The sequence below is a fragment of the Bufo bufo genome, chromosome 3, assembly GCF_905171765.1.
Source record: "Bufo bufo chromosome 3, aBufBuf1.1, whole genome shotgun sequence".
NCBI lineage: Eukaryota > Metazoa > Chordata > Amphibia > Anura > Bufonidae > Bufo > Bufo bufo.
Window position 1 is genome coordinate 630,730,634 of NC_053391.1, and position 15,567 is coordinate 630,746,200.

The window sequence follows — 15,567 nt, forward strand, 5'->3', positions numbered from 1 at the left end:
AGGGGTTATCCCATGACTAATGTAAAAAATGAAAATCAGACCTAATATAGTACATGGCATTCTCTTTCTAACAAAGCTAGAACCAGCCCTGTACCACACATGGATACAGAGATCTCCCCATTCATTGTTCTGCTAGATTTATATCAAGCTGGCAGCTCAGAGGGGGTGTCTTTTCTGCTGCAGCTCAGGAGGCGTGTCCATGCTCCTCCTATCATGGCTCAGGAGGCAGTTGAAGGATGAAACTGAGCATGTGCGGCCATCTCCGTGAGCAGGTCAAAGAAATAAGAAAAAAAAAAAAAGAGCAGGTGGCACTATACAGATACATTTTATTGAATAAATCAGTGGCTATGCAAAATTTTTAAGTACAAGGTGAAGGAGAAAGGAGAATTCCAAACGGAGTCAATTGAGAGCTCATAGGAGAATGACCAGAATGACATTTATCCTGTTGTGAATCAGGGACATTGTATTAAAGTCCCCCGTAATATTATAAGGTAATTCAGGAACTGAAGATACAATAGTTAACACTTTAAAGGGGTTTTCTGAGACTTTGATACGGATTACCTAATCTCAGGATAGGACATCAGTATTTGATCGGTGGGGATCCGACACCCAGGACCATTGGCGATCATCTGTTTGACAAGGCACCAGTGTTCCTGTGAACGCTGCGGTCTTCTCGCAGCTTACCAAACACAGTGCCATACATTGCTCAGGCCCGTTCACTTCTATGGCACGGATTGTTCCTATACACTTGAATAGGAAAGAGGAGTCCCATTAAAGTGAATGAGATGGCTTGTAATAATACCTGGTCACCACTGCGATGTCGAGGGTGAGCAGGTAAACAATAAAGGGAAGGCAGCGCTGGCGTGGAGTACGGCCTTCTCTGCAAACAGCTGACCAGTGGGGGTATCAGTTGTTTGACCCGCGCTGATGCGATATTAATGACCTATCCTGAGGATAGGTCATCAATAAAAAAATAAATAAAAAAAAAATAAAAAAATCGCAGAAAACCCCTTCAAGCATAATCAGTACTATGAAGAGATTTGTCGCCGATTCCGAGCACAGACACGTTTGTGCAGATGAAGACAAGGAAGGAAGTGAGGTTTCTGCCAGACAAATTCATTGGATTAAGAGAGCAGATGATAGTGCCTTTACAAAGCAGCAAACAGGCATTTGAATCTAATGGTGCCTCTGGGGAGTCCAGCGAACCTCAAGGTGTAGGATCCTCCAGAGCAAGCATGTCAAACTCAAAGGCTAACATGGGCCAAAAAAAACTAAAATTAAGTTTATGTGGGCCGAATCAAAAAAAAATATTTTTTTTTTCAAATATAATGCAGACGGATCCGTTCTGAACGGATCCACCGTCTGCATTATATGAGCGGATCCGTCTCAGACGGATCCGCTCTGAACGCAAGTGTGAAAGTAGCCTTAGGGGCGAGAACCTGGGATCTTTCATCCCTTGTCCTATTCAGCTCTATTAGGGTGAATAGGACTTCACACTGTCCCTGCTGCTCTGTGCCTTGTGCACACAGCATCAGGGATGTTACCATGGCAACCAGGGCTTCTGTAGCGTCCTGGCTGCCATGGTAACTGATCGGAGCCCCACTGCACCACCAATGAGGGGGAGGGGAGAGGTCCCTGTGGCCACTGCCACCAATGATTTTAATACTGGGGGGGTTGAGAGGGGCTGGCGCACTGTGCCACCAATGATTTTAATGGGATGGGGGGTTGAGGGGGGCACACTGCACCACCAATGATAAACTTCCCCTTTATACAGGAGGCTGGTACTGGCAGATCAGCAGTTAACCCCTCAGGTGCGGCACCTAAGGGGTTAACTGCCTCTGATCGCAGCTCCCTGTCAGCGGCAGGGTGCCGGCAATGCGATTCTGCTGCCAGCACCCGCCTCCTGTATTGTGTTAAAGACTGACTCTTACTATCAGGCCACACAGAGCGGCGCCCAGCGATGTCTCAGCACTCACCATTAGTTCTGTTCGCCGCTCCGTTCGCCTGCAGTGCTCCATTACTGTCTCCTCTCCTGCTCCACATGCTGCTGATTACTATCGGAGCGATGGGAGGAGACATCAGCTTCACTAGTGGGCGTTCCTTCTTCCTGGCTGTAGCGCTGTCCAATCGCAGCGCAGGGAGAAGGAACGCCCACTAGTGAAGCTGATGTCTCCTCCCATCGCTCCGATAGTAATCAGCAGCATGTGGAGCAGGAGAGGAGACAGTAATGGGGCACTGCGGGCGAACGGAGCGGCGCCCAGGACTAATGGTGAGTGCTGAGACATCGCTGGGCGCCGCTCTGTGTGGGAAATGGGAATAGTCCTATCATTGGTGGCTCAGTGCGCCCGCCCCTCCTCCGCCCCTCTCTCCTCATTGGTGGCGCAGTGCGCCCGCCCCTCCCCCCCCCTCTCTTCTCATTGGTGGCAGCGGCAGCAGCACAGGGGGGAGGGAGGACAGCTTCCTTCTCCCTGTGCTGCTGAGAGAACATGAGCGCGCCGATAGCAGCGCTCATGTTCAGAGATACTAGACTGCCGGGCCGCAAAGATATTCATTGCGGGCCGCATGTTTGACACCCATGCTCCAGAGGCTTGCAGTTGCGCATAAACCTACTATTAGGCCACCCCTAACCAGAGCTCACAAGCAGAAATGGTTGCAGTGTGTCCAGACATAGGCCATCGTACTATTAGTACACAGTAAACCTGTCCTAATCACACAGCAGGACAAGTTACCTCACAACACTGAGCTAAAGAGCTGCCCCATCCTCCTCGCTGCTCTATTTGACAGGGATATGATTCTGAACACACCTGATAAGATGTTCAGCTGAATCTCTGTAGAAATAGAGTTCATGAAAAGACATGAAGTACAGAGAGGACGGACAGGATATATTGTGGTAATGTGGGGCTGTGGTAATGGGGACTGCATACAAGAGCTGCTGCTCATTAGCCACATCTCACCTCCTCTCTGAACTTTATGTCTCCTCATGAAATCCATTCCTACAGAGATTCAGCTGAAGATCTTAACATTTATATTCAGAATCATAATCCCTGACAAGCAGAGCACAGAGGAAGATGAGGCAGCTTTTTAGCTCAGTGTTGTGAAGTACCTAGTGTTGCTGTCTGATTAGGACAGGTTTTGTGTGTACTAATAGGACGGCAGCACTTTTATTTCCCCTGGTGACTGATCCTTCAGAAATAAATGAGTCATTATACTGTAACTAATGAAAGGTATTTGAGCATGTATTTATAATAAAGTCATATTTAAGTATTTTCAGTAAATTTATTTTATTAATTTCCAGAAAACCCCTTGAATGTTAAGTTTACTTTGACACTTGCGCTTTCCCTTTGCGCTATTGAGATCCGTCATAGGATCTCAATAGCGGAGGAAAACACTTCCGTTTTGTCCCCATTCATTGTCAATGGGGACAAAACTGAACTGAACGGAATGCACCAGAATCCATTCCATTCCGTTTGGTTGTGTCCCCTTCGCGGAGAGAAAAACGCTGATGCGGAGCAAGACGGATCAGTCATGACTCACAATGTAAGTCAATGGGGCGGATCAGTTTTCTCTGACAATAAAAAAAAAAACGGATCCGTCCCCCTTTGACTTTCAATGGAGTTCTTGACGGATCCGTCTTGGCTATTTTAAAGATAATACAACCGAATCCATTCATAACGGATGCAGACGGTTGTATTATCAGAACTGAAGTGTTTTTTGCTGATCCATGACGTGTGAAAGTAGCCTAAGACAAGCTTCGCTAAAGTCAGAGAAAAAGTCCTATAGGACAGCTATGTGACAATCTACAGGAGCTACACATCTGTACACGGTTCAGGTTTTTACTTCATAGCATTGCTCCAATGCATCTTTATTAACCCATCTCTTGATTCAAAAACCAAAGTAGCTAATAAGCAGTGATCTCGCCCCCGCAGACATCCCATCTGTCTTGACTTGTGATGCCGATAGTTGTGCAGCCGTCTTCTCTCTTGTGTCTTCTAACTATTTGAAATGCATCATGGACAGGAGAGCTTGTAATTACCTCCTTCTACATCTGTTCTCTGTAGAGAGTAGTCCCTTCCATCTTCACAAGCTCCCCATTCCATGATTATTTTCTTTTACACCTCAGCTTTTAGCTTTTAAGTGCTCCTATAAAATGACTGCATTCACTTTCAGGATTGTCGCTTTTCATCCAACCCTTGCTGTACATAACTCTCATTCTTCATATTTGCTTGACTCTTCACAAGTCTCAACAGTTACACCACTGATCAGCTCACTTGCTTCATAGCTATATAAAATAAATTACATATAAGATACAGATGAAACTCAAAAAATCTGAATATCGTGCAAAAGTCCATTTATTTCAGTAATGCAAATTAAAAGGAATTGCATTAATTCAGCTTAAAATTAGAGTTTTGCAAAAAGGTTCAATATTCTAGGCTCAAAGTGTCAGACTCTAGTCAGCTAATTAATCAATACCCCCTGAGCAAAGGGGACCTCAAAACTGTGACTTTGGGGTTTCATAAGCTGTAAGCCATAATCATCCAAATTATAACAAATAAAGGCTTGAAATATCTCGCTTTGCATGTAATGAGTCTCATATGTTAGTTTCACCTTTTAAGTTGCATTACTGAAATAAATGAACTTTGCACAATATTTTAAATTTTTTGAGTTTCACCTGTACACCATATTTAATTTTATATGCTATATGTTTTCATAACAAAAAATGTAATATGTAATATATATGTATATATACACACACACACACACACACACACACAGTGAGGAACAGAAGTATTTGAACACCCTGCGATTTTGCAAGTTCTCGCAGTTAGAAATCATGGAGGGGTCTGAAATTCACATTGTAGGTGCTAGGGATCGAGCGATATTGAGTTTAGAGCCGATACCGAAATTCTGTGAACTTTCAGGCTGATAGACGATAACTTATACCGATATTCTGTGCATTTTCATTTTAGAAAAAAATAATAATCCTACACAAATCTGTGGTTAAATAAACATGTTTATTGTTAACAATTAGCTTTTATTGTGAATCTTTCTTTTTCATTGGTGACAAGGGTCAAATACAACAAATTCACATATACAGTGTGTTAAACCTCATACACTCCTTATACATACCTCATATTACACATATACAGTGTGTTATATATTATATACCTCGCTCATACATCATACACTCCTTAGAGTCCTTATAGACCTGATAATAGTATACATAACATATACTGTGTGTTATATATACCTCATACTATTATACATATACAGTGCGTTTTATATGTATTATATACCTCATATTCATACTACATCAACAGTGACCTTTGAGCCTGTGGTCCCAGCTCTCTCCATGTCATTGACCAGCTCCTCCCTTGTAGTTCTGGGCTGATTGCTCACCTTTCTTATCATCAGTGATACCCCACGAGGTGAGATCTTGCATGGAGCCCCAGTCAGAGGGAGACTGACAGTCGTCTTTAGCCTCTTCCATTTTCTAACAATTGCTCCAGCAGTTAATCCATTTTCCCCAAGCTGCTTGGCAATTTCCCCGTAGCCCTTTCCAGCCTTGTGGAGGCCCACAATTTTGTCTCTGGTGTCTTGATAGCTCTTTGGTCTTGCCCATGGTAGTAGTTGGCATCTGACTAACTGTGGGGTGCACAGGTGTCTTTAAAGAGCTCAGACAGGTGCTACTAAGTTACATTAATGAGTGGAGTAGGGGTGGATTTTTTTAAAAGCACAGTAACAGGTCTTTGAGAGCCAGAAATCTTACTGGTTTCTCCGATGTTCAAATACTTATGTTCAGCAGTGCAAGACAAATAAATTCTTTAAAAATCATACAATGTGATTTCCTGATTTTTATTTATTAATTCTGTCTCTCAGAGTGGGATTGCACCTACAATGTGAATTTCAGACCCCTCCATGATTTCTAAGTGGAAGAACTTGCAAAATCGCACGGTGTTCAAATACTTCTGTTCCTCACTGTATATTGGAAGGAGTAGCTTTCTTTCTGGGGATCATCCTCACAAATACTGCTTTAAAATGCTTTATTGCAACACAAGCGCAAACTATACAAAACAAAAATGAAAGCCCGCCCGACTGGGCTCTACCTAAACACAGTATATCCCTGACTAACCTAAGTCACCGTTCACAAACACGCGTGAACCCATGCAGCTTTCCCAGCCTAATGTCCATTAGCCTCCTGGCTGTTACCACACCGGTGTCTTTTGGGGGATTGTGGTCTAGTCGTCCGCCCGAAGCTGACCATGCGACCCTTATCCCTAGGTGTCGCGGGATCCCCCAAACCTCAGGCTAATCCCAGCCTAGTGGTCTCTCAGCGCTCCCAGCTCAGACCACACACAGAACCACTCCAGGCTTCTGTACAACACAAAATACACACATGTATATAAACTTCTGGTTTCAACTGTGATAGAGATAAATAGATATATATATATATATATATATATATATATACATACATACATACATACACACACACACACACACACTGTATATATATTTTTTTTTTAAACAGTTAATATTTTTTCTATTGCAATCAGCAGGCAAAAGAATTTCACTATTTAAGTGAGTGCTTCCCCCCCCCCACTCCAATGTTCCAAGCATTAATTAATGCTGAGAGCATCAGAGCGTTATGTACCTGGCCAGTAGCTGTGAGGAGGGCTTGGGCAGCCCCCAGGAGATTTACCTGTGGGGTCTATAGCCAGTCCGCCCCTGAACGGCCGGGACCTGTAATTCCACATTCTCTCCCTCCTTTTCCAGTTCCGGGAGGCATCAGGAATCAACTTTTCTCCATTCAAAAGACCTCAGAGAAGTCATGTTCAAAAACATATTAATATAACACATCAATAAAAGCAAGAAAAGAGCAGCATGCCACGTAAACTTGCCCGACCCTGGGTTTCGCCACACAACGGGCTTCTTCTGTGGCAGTATTGCTGTTTTTTGCCATTAAAAACTACAACTAGTCCCGCAAAAGACAAGCCCTCATATAGCGACTGATGGAAAAATAAAGTTATAGCTCTTGAAATGCATCAATGAAAAAATGAAAAATAATTGCATGATCTCTAAGGCCCAACACTAAGGGGTTAAAATAAGATAGAGGATGGATTTACAGAAACCCTGCAAGTCAATAAGAACTTCATCAAGAAAGCAGAGCTTACACTGGTCCAAACTAATCTATACACTGTACATTATAGAGACCACATTAATCGTACACCCAGACACATCAGTTATGTCTGAAATACTCACCACATAAATTCACATAGACGCATCTTAATGCATTTACTGCACTGACAGCCACAAGGTATATATTGATAAAACTATGTAATCCGTGGATGAGAAACGATGAGCCATTTCTAGATCTTAATGTACTTTCTACTGGAGAAATAAACCTCCACTATAAAAGTAGATGAATAACTCATCTCCAAAAGTAATACATTTAGCATGACAAAGCAGGGGTAAAACACAAAACTGCATTATTGGCAAAGCTCTTCCTTTCCCATAGATTCCTAGCAATGGCGGATTATAATAGGTTTGGATCGGCAGCCCTGGACCCAGCATCGCTGGAGGGCCCAATGCCGACCCAAACACCCACACACTGAGGCTGGGCACAGGAGCGCATAGTTCCCTGTTCCGCCAGCGAACAATGTATTTTTTTTTTGTGTTTGCCAACTTAGGGGGACATTACTGGGGGGCACAGGAGGACATATTACTGAAGGGACTGGTGGGGGAAAATTACTACATGGGGGGCAGTGTGGGGCAAACTACTACATGGGAGGGCAGTTTGGGTCCAAACTACTACACAGGGGGCAGTGTGGAGGCAAATTACTATATAGCGGTTGTTTGGGGGGGTAAATTACTATGTGGGGGTAGTGTGTGGGCATTGCTATTGGGGAGGCACTGTAAGGGCATTTCTATTACAGGGACATATTAGGGACATTATTTTTGGGGACACTATGCAGTCATTATTACCTGGAGCACAATATAGGGTGTTATTATTACTGGGGGCACTCTAGGGGACATTATAATTGCTGTAGACACTATAGGGACATTTGGGGTAATTTATCAAACTGGTGTAAAGTAGAACTGGCTTAGTAGCCCATAGCAACAATCAGATTCCACCTTTCATCTTTGACAGCTCCTTTGCTATGGGCAAATAAGCCAGTTCTAATTTACACCAGTTTGATAAATGACCCCAATTATGTCTACTGGGGTCACTATTTTTTCTGCAGTACAGTACCTAGAGGATTGGAGAGCACCACAGGCAGAGTATTGGGGGTGGCAGCAGCATGACATTGTTGGGACACCAGGATGGGGAGGTTGATTGAAAAATTGAGAAATCTAATGCGTCTGTGTAACAAACTCTGTAGAGATGAGATGCAGCTGAAAGAATTTGTCATGGTGGTCTGGGTCAAATGGAGGAGAAGAGGAAAGAGAAGGTCTACATGACAGGAGATGTCCCTGGGTGTAAGAGGTATGTGGTGCTGTATTCTCCTCCAAGTCTTTTTTTATTATAATTATGTGTATTTTTATTTTGGCGACCAAAAGGTAAGTTGGCTCCTAAATTTTTCAGTTTAGGATCCAAAGGCTCCTGGGTATTTTTTTTGTTTGTCTGGAGCACTGTGTGCTGCAGTGGTCTAGATGAATGTGATGTCACGCACAAAGCACCACAGCCTCTTGATACAGAAAAAAAACTAAAATGAAGGGAAGGGCCCGAGTTGGGTAGACAGCCCCAGGCCAATCATGCACTTAATCCTCCCCTGATTCCTATAGTTGGGGCGGGTGGGGGTATGTTAACAAAAGGGTACTGTAAAATGTCTTATATAGCATTTGTCACTCAAAGAGTAACTAAACCTTTATCTAAACTTTTAATATAAAGCACACCTGTCATACAGACAGAGGGTGGGGTAGTGACCACTGAACTCCACCCTCACCCCTGTCCATGCCTACTTGCCTTGCAAGTCCTAGCGACAAGGGACAACTGGTCGACAAACCCTTAGCTAGGATAGTGCAGGGAAGACAAACAACACAAACAAAGGTCAAACAAGCTGCGTTAAAACCAAGAGAGCAGAAAAGGTACCGGAGGAGCAAGCAGAGAATCGTCAGGACAAGCCGAAGTCAAACCAGGAGAACACGCCAAGACCAGAGGATGAGACGGACGGGAAATCGGAAGCCAAGAAGGAACAAACAAACCAGGTGAGTATCATGCAGGAAGGACCTCAATAACAGGCAATCTGTGGCCAACAGATTTCCTGTTTAAATAGTGCACTAGTGGAGTCATGTGACGTGGCCAGCGTCACATGACTCCCGAGTTCCAATGCAGCCGATACAGCCGAGCGATCAGCTCAGCACTCAGCCCCAGTGTGGTTCCCACGGGAACGGGCAACGCCGGGTGCGACAATGACGAGAGCGCGCCTCGGCCATGCCCGCCTCCTGGAACCATGCACAGAGCGCATCGTGACAGCACCATTCACTGTGCGCTTAAAACTCTGTTATCTGTACACCGCTGAGCTGTCAGCGGTGTACGGAGTACATTTTCTCAATGGGCAGTGGCAGCGCTATGAGTAAAAGCAGGAGAGCACATTGCTGCTCCGTCCCATACTCCCTGGACTATTATTAACTCTTGGCATAGCACATGATGTGACAGTCACTTGGACAGTACATGATCTGCATTTACTCATGGTCAAGTTATGTCATTCAAAGAAAAAAAAATATAAAATCACAGAGGAACAGCTCTATAACATAACACTATAGACGTTATGTACATTGCCGTATTATTTTATACTGATCTCTACATATTAAATTCTGAATGGCACTCCTGATGATGGAAAAAATGAACCCATTTAATTTGCAGTACATCGGGGCTTCACCGTACTGATTCAGATAACAAGGGTAGCCAGAAGCTGACCTCTGAGCCCAGCACCGCCCCGCTGTCAATTTATTCACTCCTCTCTGGCCTTTTTTTTTTTTTCTCAGTGCGCATGCGCCGATGTCACACACGTTCGGGCCCGCGCGGTGTCCTAGCAGCAGCCTCATCGAGTGTGATCGGAGCATGCACGGGATTACGGCGCACTGAGAGAAAAAAAAAAAGGCCGGAGAGGAGTGAATAAATTAACAGCGGGGCAGTGCTGGGCTCAGAGATCGGGGGCATGGCTGGGCACAAACAGCGGGAGGGACAGCCCCTTGGGCACGTTAAGAAGATAATTACCATATACAGAAAACCAATTTTTATAAAAAATAAATAAATAAATGAAACGACGACAGGTGGGGGTAAAACTAGTATATTTGAAATGAGATAATGGAGACTAATATGATGATACCAAAATCTCAGCATCGAAAATCGGGCTGACAGAATTTATTTAAGGGTGTGGGGGACATCTTAGAGAACAATGCTTGTGGCGCTAGCTGCACAATTGAACATGGCTTAGAAATTCAAGTACCAAGCCCCAAGGAACAATGTTTTGTGGAGGAACTACAAGAAAACATCATTATGAAAAGGTTGACATGTGACAGGAACACAATTGTGTGTCTAAGGGTACTTTCACACTTGCATTAAACTTTTCCGGTATTGAGTTCCATCCTAGGGGCTCAATACTGGAAAAAAACTGATCAGTTTTATCCTAATGCATTCAGAATGGAAAGCAATCCGTTCAGGATGCATCAGGATGCCTTCAATTCAGTCACTGCTGCAGTATTTTCTCCACGCAAAATTCCGGAACACTTGCCTGAATGCTGGATGCGGCATTATTTTCCATTGAAATGCATTAATGCCGGATCCGGCCCCAAGTGTTCCGGAAAAATGGATCTGCGCAGACCTTTAAAATGTGAAAAATATAAATACCGGATCCGTTTTTCCGGATGACAACCAGAGAGACGAATCCGGTATTGCAATGCATTTGTGAGACGGATCCACATCCGGATGAGTCTACAAATGGTATCCGTTTGCATACAGATTGCCGGATCCAGACGCTTACCAGACACTCGATATTCTACATAGCATTGACCACCAGGGACAAACCATAAATGTCCCATTGACCAAAAGACACCACATGATAAACATAGCTTTACACTGAGGGTTTGAGAAACCATTTGCTTATCAGTGCTAGTGGGCTATGTGAGGGTAATGTACATCTCTTGCTGTCCAACAGGCCATATGACCATGTTGAACACATCATCCAAGTTATGACTGACCTTCTTCTAACAAGCCATTTGGGTTTCCCCACAATAGCTGTCAAATGTTAGACTATAATCTGATAGGATACATCCTAGGAATAGTTATATAAAAGGTTCTAAATAATAATTTTCCATATGGAGGTTGGCTTTTAGTCCTCACATTGAGGACAATATGAAGTTCATCTACAATGGCTATATGTAGAGGTGTTGGATTCAGCAGGCTTCACAATGACCACAAAAAGTTGCCGTTTGTTGTAAGTTTCAGAGATTCACAGCAACAGTCACATCAGCCTGGATAAAAGCAAGCCTTGTTAATCCGAAAAGACTGGAAGGATAAGATTGATTTTTTTTTTTTTAACAGAACATATTCTGAAGTGATAGTGAAAATCTTCCTTTCTGATTTCTTGAAACTTTTATCATCAGGGACAGGATTGTCTGCCTTTCCTGAGCGGTGTCCTCCATCTTGACATTTTGATGGCCATTATTTATAAGCTGCATTATACGACTCCACACACAATTGCACACAAAAAAAATTTAAAAATTCTTCTTTAAAGATGTTTGCTCAAGTGAGTCTATCAATACATGGAGCCTTTTTCTATTTTCGAACATTAATTTTAAAACCCCTAATAAAGAAATAGCCTTCATCTACATCGACTAAATGTCCCACGTACAGTTCACATTTCACAAGGACCCATCAGCTCTACTGATATGGCTGTTTTAGTAAATACTTGGATTCCCCATAAAATTACAATTCTAGAGCATCTGTTCCTGAAACTGTAAGTTGTGTCATTCATCTGTTATTCCTGCCGGAAATGTATGAAGAATAAGACAATTGGGTGTGTCCATTACCCTTGTCAATGGCTTCTCTACACACAGTACCAGACTATGCAGAGACAAGAGACTAGTGACAAGGGTTTCAGCTAATAGCCTGTGGGTCCTCAGAGAATTAGACAAGCCTCTTAAAGGGATTGTGCCATGATATAAACTTATCCGATATACACAGAATAGGGGCCAAGTATCTGATCAGAGGCGTTAACGCCATACGGCTCACAAAGAGGAGGTCCCGTGTGCCAATATGAATGGACTACTAGGTCAAGCTTGCACGTTGCCAGTGCAATCATTCTCTATGACACTGCCTGAGATAGCCAAGTGTAGTGCTCCAATCAGACCGCTACCCTGTGGATGAGAATAAGCTGATCATGTCTAGGGATGAGCAAACTTGTGTTTTCAAGTTCGACGTACAAGGTTCAGGTTATCCAAGAATTCCGTTATGGATTCCGCTCCTGTGAATGTTGCGGCCTTCTACCTGTATACACATTGTAAAGTGGCTATGCTTGGTATCGAGCTCTGCCCCATTCAAAATCGGACATCTTAGGCCACACTTTCTTTCCGGCAAAGCCCTGCCCCTATTCCACTAAGCCCTGTCCCACTGTGAAGTAGAGTTGTTGCGATACCAAATTTTCTATTCCATTTCGATACCATAAAAAAGTATTGCGATACTCGATACCATTCGATACCACGCGAAAAAAAAAAGAAAAGCCACGTGCATTCCGCATAGAATTTTTTCTATTTTAATAGTTTGGACTTTTCGTACATGGCGATATGTGAGATGTTTATTTATTTATTGTTTATATATTTTATATGTAATTTATGCTTAATATTTTGGTGTTTTTTTTTTTTTTTTTACTTTTTATTTAATAGGCCCTTAGGGGCCAGAACTTGGGATCTTTTCATCCCTTGTCCTATTCACCCTGACAGAGCTCTATCAGGGTGAATAGGACTTCACACTCTCCCTGCTGCCCTGTGCTCTGTGCACACAGCATCAGGGATGTAACTATGGCAGTAAGGGCTTCAGTAGCGTCCTGGCTGCCATGGTAACCAATCGGAGCCCCAGGATTACACTGCTGGGGCTCCGATCAGAAGCTGCCACTGCACCACCAATGAGGAGGGGAGAGGTGACCCTGTGTCCACTGCCACCAATGATTTTAATACTGGGGGGGTTGAGGGGGCGCTGCGCCACCAATGATTCTAATACTGGGGGGGGGGCGCACTGCGCCGCCAATGATAATTAACCCTTAATACAGGAGGCGGGTATTGGCAGCAAATCAGCGGCAGTTAACCCCTCAGGTGCTGCACCTGAGGGGTTAACTGCCGCTGATCACAGCTCCCTGTGAAAGGCAGGGTGCTGGCAATGTGATTCTGCTGCCGGCACCTGCCTCCTGTATAAAAAGTTAAAGACTAATCTTTCGTGGGTTTGGACTTAGTTAAGTTAGCAGGCTACATAGAGCGGCGCCCAGGGATCTCCCTGCACCTACTATTATTCCTGGGCGCCGCTCCGTTCTCCTGCTATGCCCCAGTTACAGTCTTCTGCTCCGAATGCAAATTACTACTATCGGAGCGATGGGGAGGAGACATCAGCTTCTCTCCTGGGCGTTCCTTCTCGGAATCAGCTGTACGAAGAGGCCACGGTGCTCTGTGAGCGCTTAGGCCTCTTCCTAGGCCTGTGCTGTCACATGTATCGGTCACGTGTCCTCGGTGCAGCTTAGCCCTATTCAATGCAATACTGCATTCAAAGCACAACCACTATACAATGTACTGTGCTGTGATTGCTAAGCAGCGAGGAGGCCACGGCGGTCTCCCCAAATAGCTAATCGGCAGGGGTGCTGGGATCGGACCAATCTTATATTGATGTACTATCTGAGGATAAGACATCAATATGTAAATCCCTGAGAACCCCTTTAAGGAACATTTAAATGTAAAACTAATATATATATATATATATATATATATATATATATATATATATATATATATATATATATATCTCAGCAAATAAACCACTGCAGGGAATCCCATAATAGAGTAACCTGCTGCAGTGCGAATAGTACTACTGCTTATTATTCGTCCCTAGTGATTTTAATTCATACTACATATTTCAAAGTGATTTTGTAGCTATTTGACTAGAGGGAATTATGTGCTGCTAACAAAATATTAATATTGTTTTGTTCAATAACAAGGTTTCTGAAGCTCCAGAACTTCTCTTGTAGCAGAGGGATACAAAATAGAAAATATCTATATTTCATACAACTACAAAATGAGGAAAGACCAATCGAATTAAAAAACGGAATCTCACACTCGCTAAATGTGGCCATTTAATTAGATTTCCATAGTATTTGTGTACATCTCATGTACAGCAAGAACGGCACTTTGTGAGATCACTTACCTGAGGATGTGCACTCTCTTTGGGGCTGTGTGCGGAAGCGATGCCAAAAACATCTGTTTGGAAAAAGAAAATGGAGAATCAAATAACAGGACAAATAGAAACGGAACAGTTTAAAAAAAAAATGCAAACAGTCCTCAATTTCCAACAGATATAGAATGTAACTTTATTGGAATGTTCTAAAACAAATTCAGCTTTATTGAAGCATAGAAAACCCAGTATGATCCAAAAATCTGATATATGTAGTCCGAAATTGCACTGTTTCTGATGCGTTTCGGCCTGACTAGCAGCTTAGCTATGACTAAGGCCTGCTACTCAGGTCGAAACGTGTCAGAACAGTGCATCTTTTGACTACCTATGGCTGACTTTGGATCATACTGGGTTTTCTATGCTTCAGTAAAGATGGACTTGTTTCAGAAGATAAGCATTTTCCAGGTGACTCGCTGTAACGCATTAGCTGCACTAGACTGCTTTTTATAGGAATATTCTTACACTAGCTGAATCAACTCCTAAAGCTTCATGTGGTATTGGTTGGTATCACACACACAATGTTTCTGCCCTATCCATTACGTTTTGATTTTATAACTACTAACCCTAACTTACAAAAGTCTGTCTCTCTACCTTCTAATCTGTGGATCCTACCGAATATCCCATCTTTTGTACACTGCCGATGTTTTTGTATCGCTCTTCTTCCTTTCTCACACCATTTACAGGACTTAAATGCATTTAAATACGTTTTAATAACTCCTATACCTGGTGGTGGATCCGCCGGAGTTATGAAGAGGCGCAGGCCTTTACATAACTTCGGCGCTTCTTTGCTAGTCTAAATCTACACCAGCTTCCTTGCCTGTTTAAGTAGAAAATGGTAAATGAGATGGGCCTCATGGCCAGACCCCTTTCCTGCGCCGCACTCGCGCCAAAAATACGCCTAATATAGGTGTATTTCTGTTTCATATATGACCCCCCCTTATGTATATCTGCTTCTCTTTGCAAGATACAACCAATCCTAGTGAAGCTGGAGGTGAATGGGGTGCTGTACTTGTAGACTCCACTTACAAAGATGCCAATAGGCTGTTAGAGCATGGTTCGTAACCGTGAAACTGGCACATTATAGAAGCCTTATCGGAGTGCATTCAGAATACTAAGCATCCACCCCTCCCCTC

At 43.4% G+C, this 15,567-nt stretch overlaps 1 protein-coding gene across 1 annotated transcript in view; it reads right to left on the reverse strand.

The window, feature by feature from the left end:
* Positions 1-15,567, reverse strand: part of B3GLCT (beta 3-glucosyltransferase) — a 587,625-nt gene that overhangs the window by 453,850 nt on the left and 118,208 nt on the right. Inside the window, exon 2 of the mRNA XM_040426156.1 lies at positions 14,408-14,460. Within this exon, the coding sequence (XP_040282090.1) occupies positions 14,408-14,460 (53 nt within the window). The remainder of the gene's footprint in view (positions 1-14,407; positions 14,461-15,567) is intronic.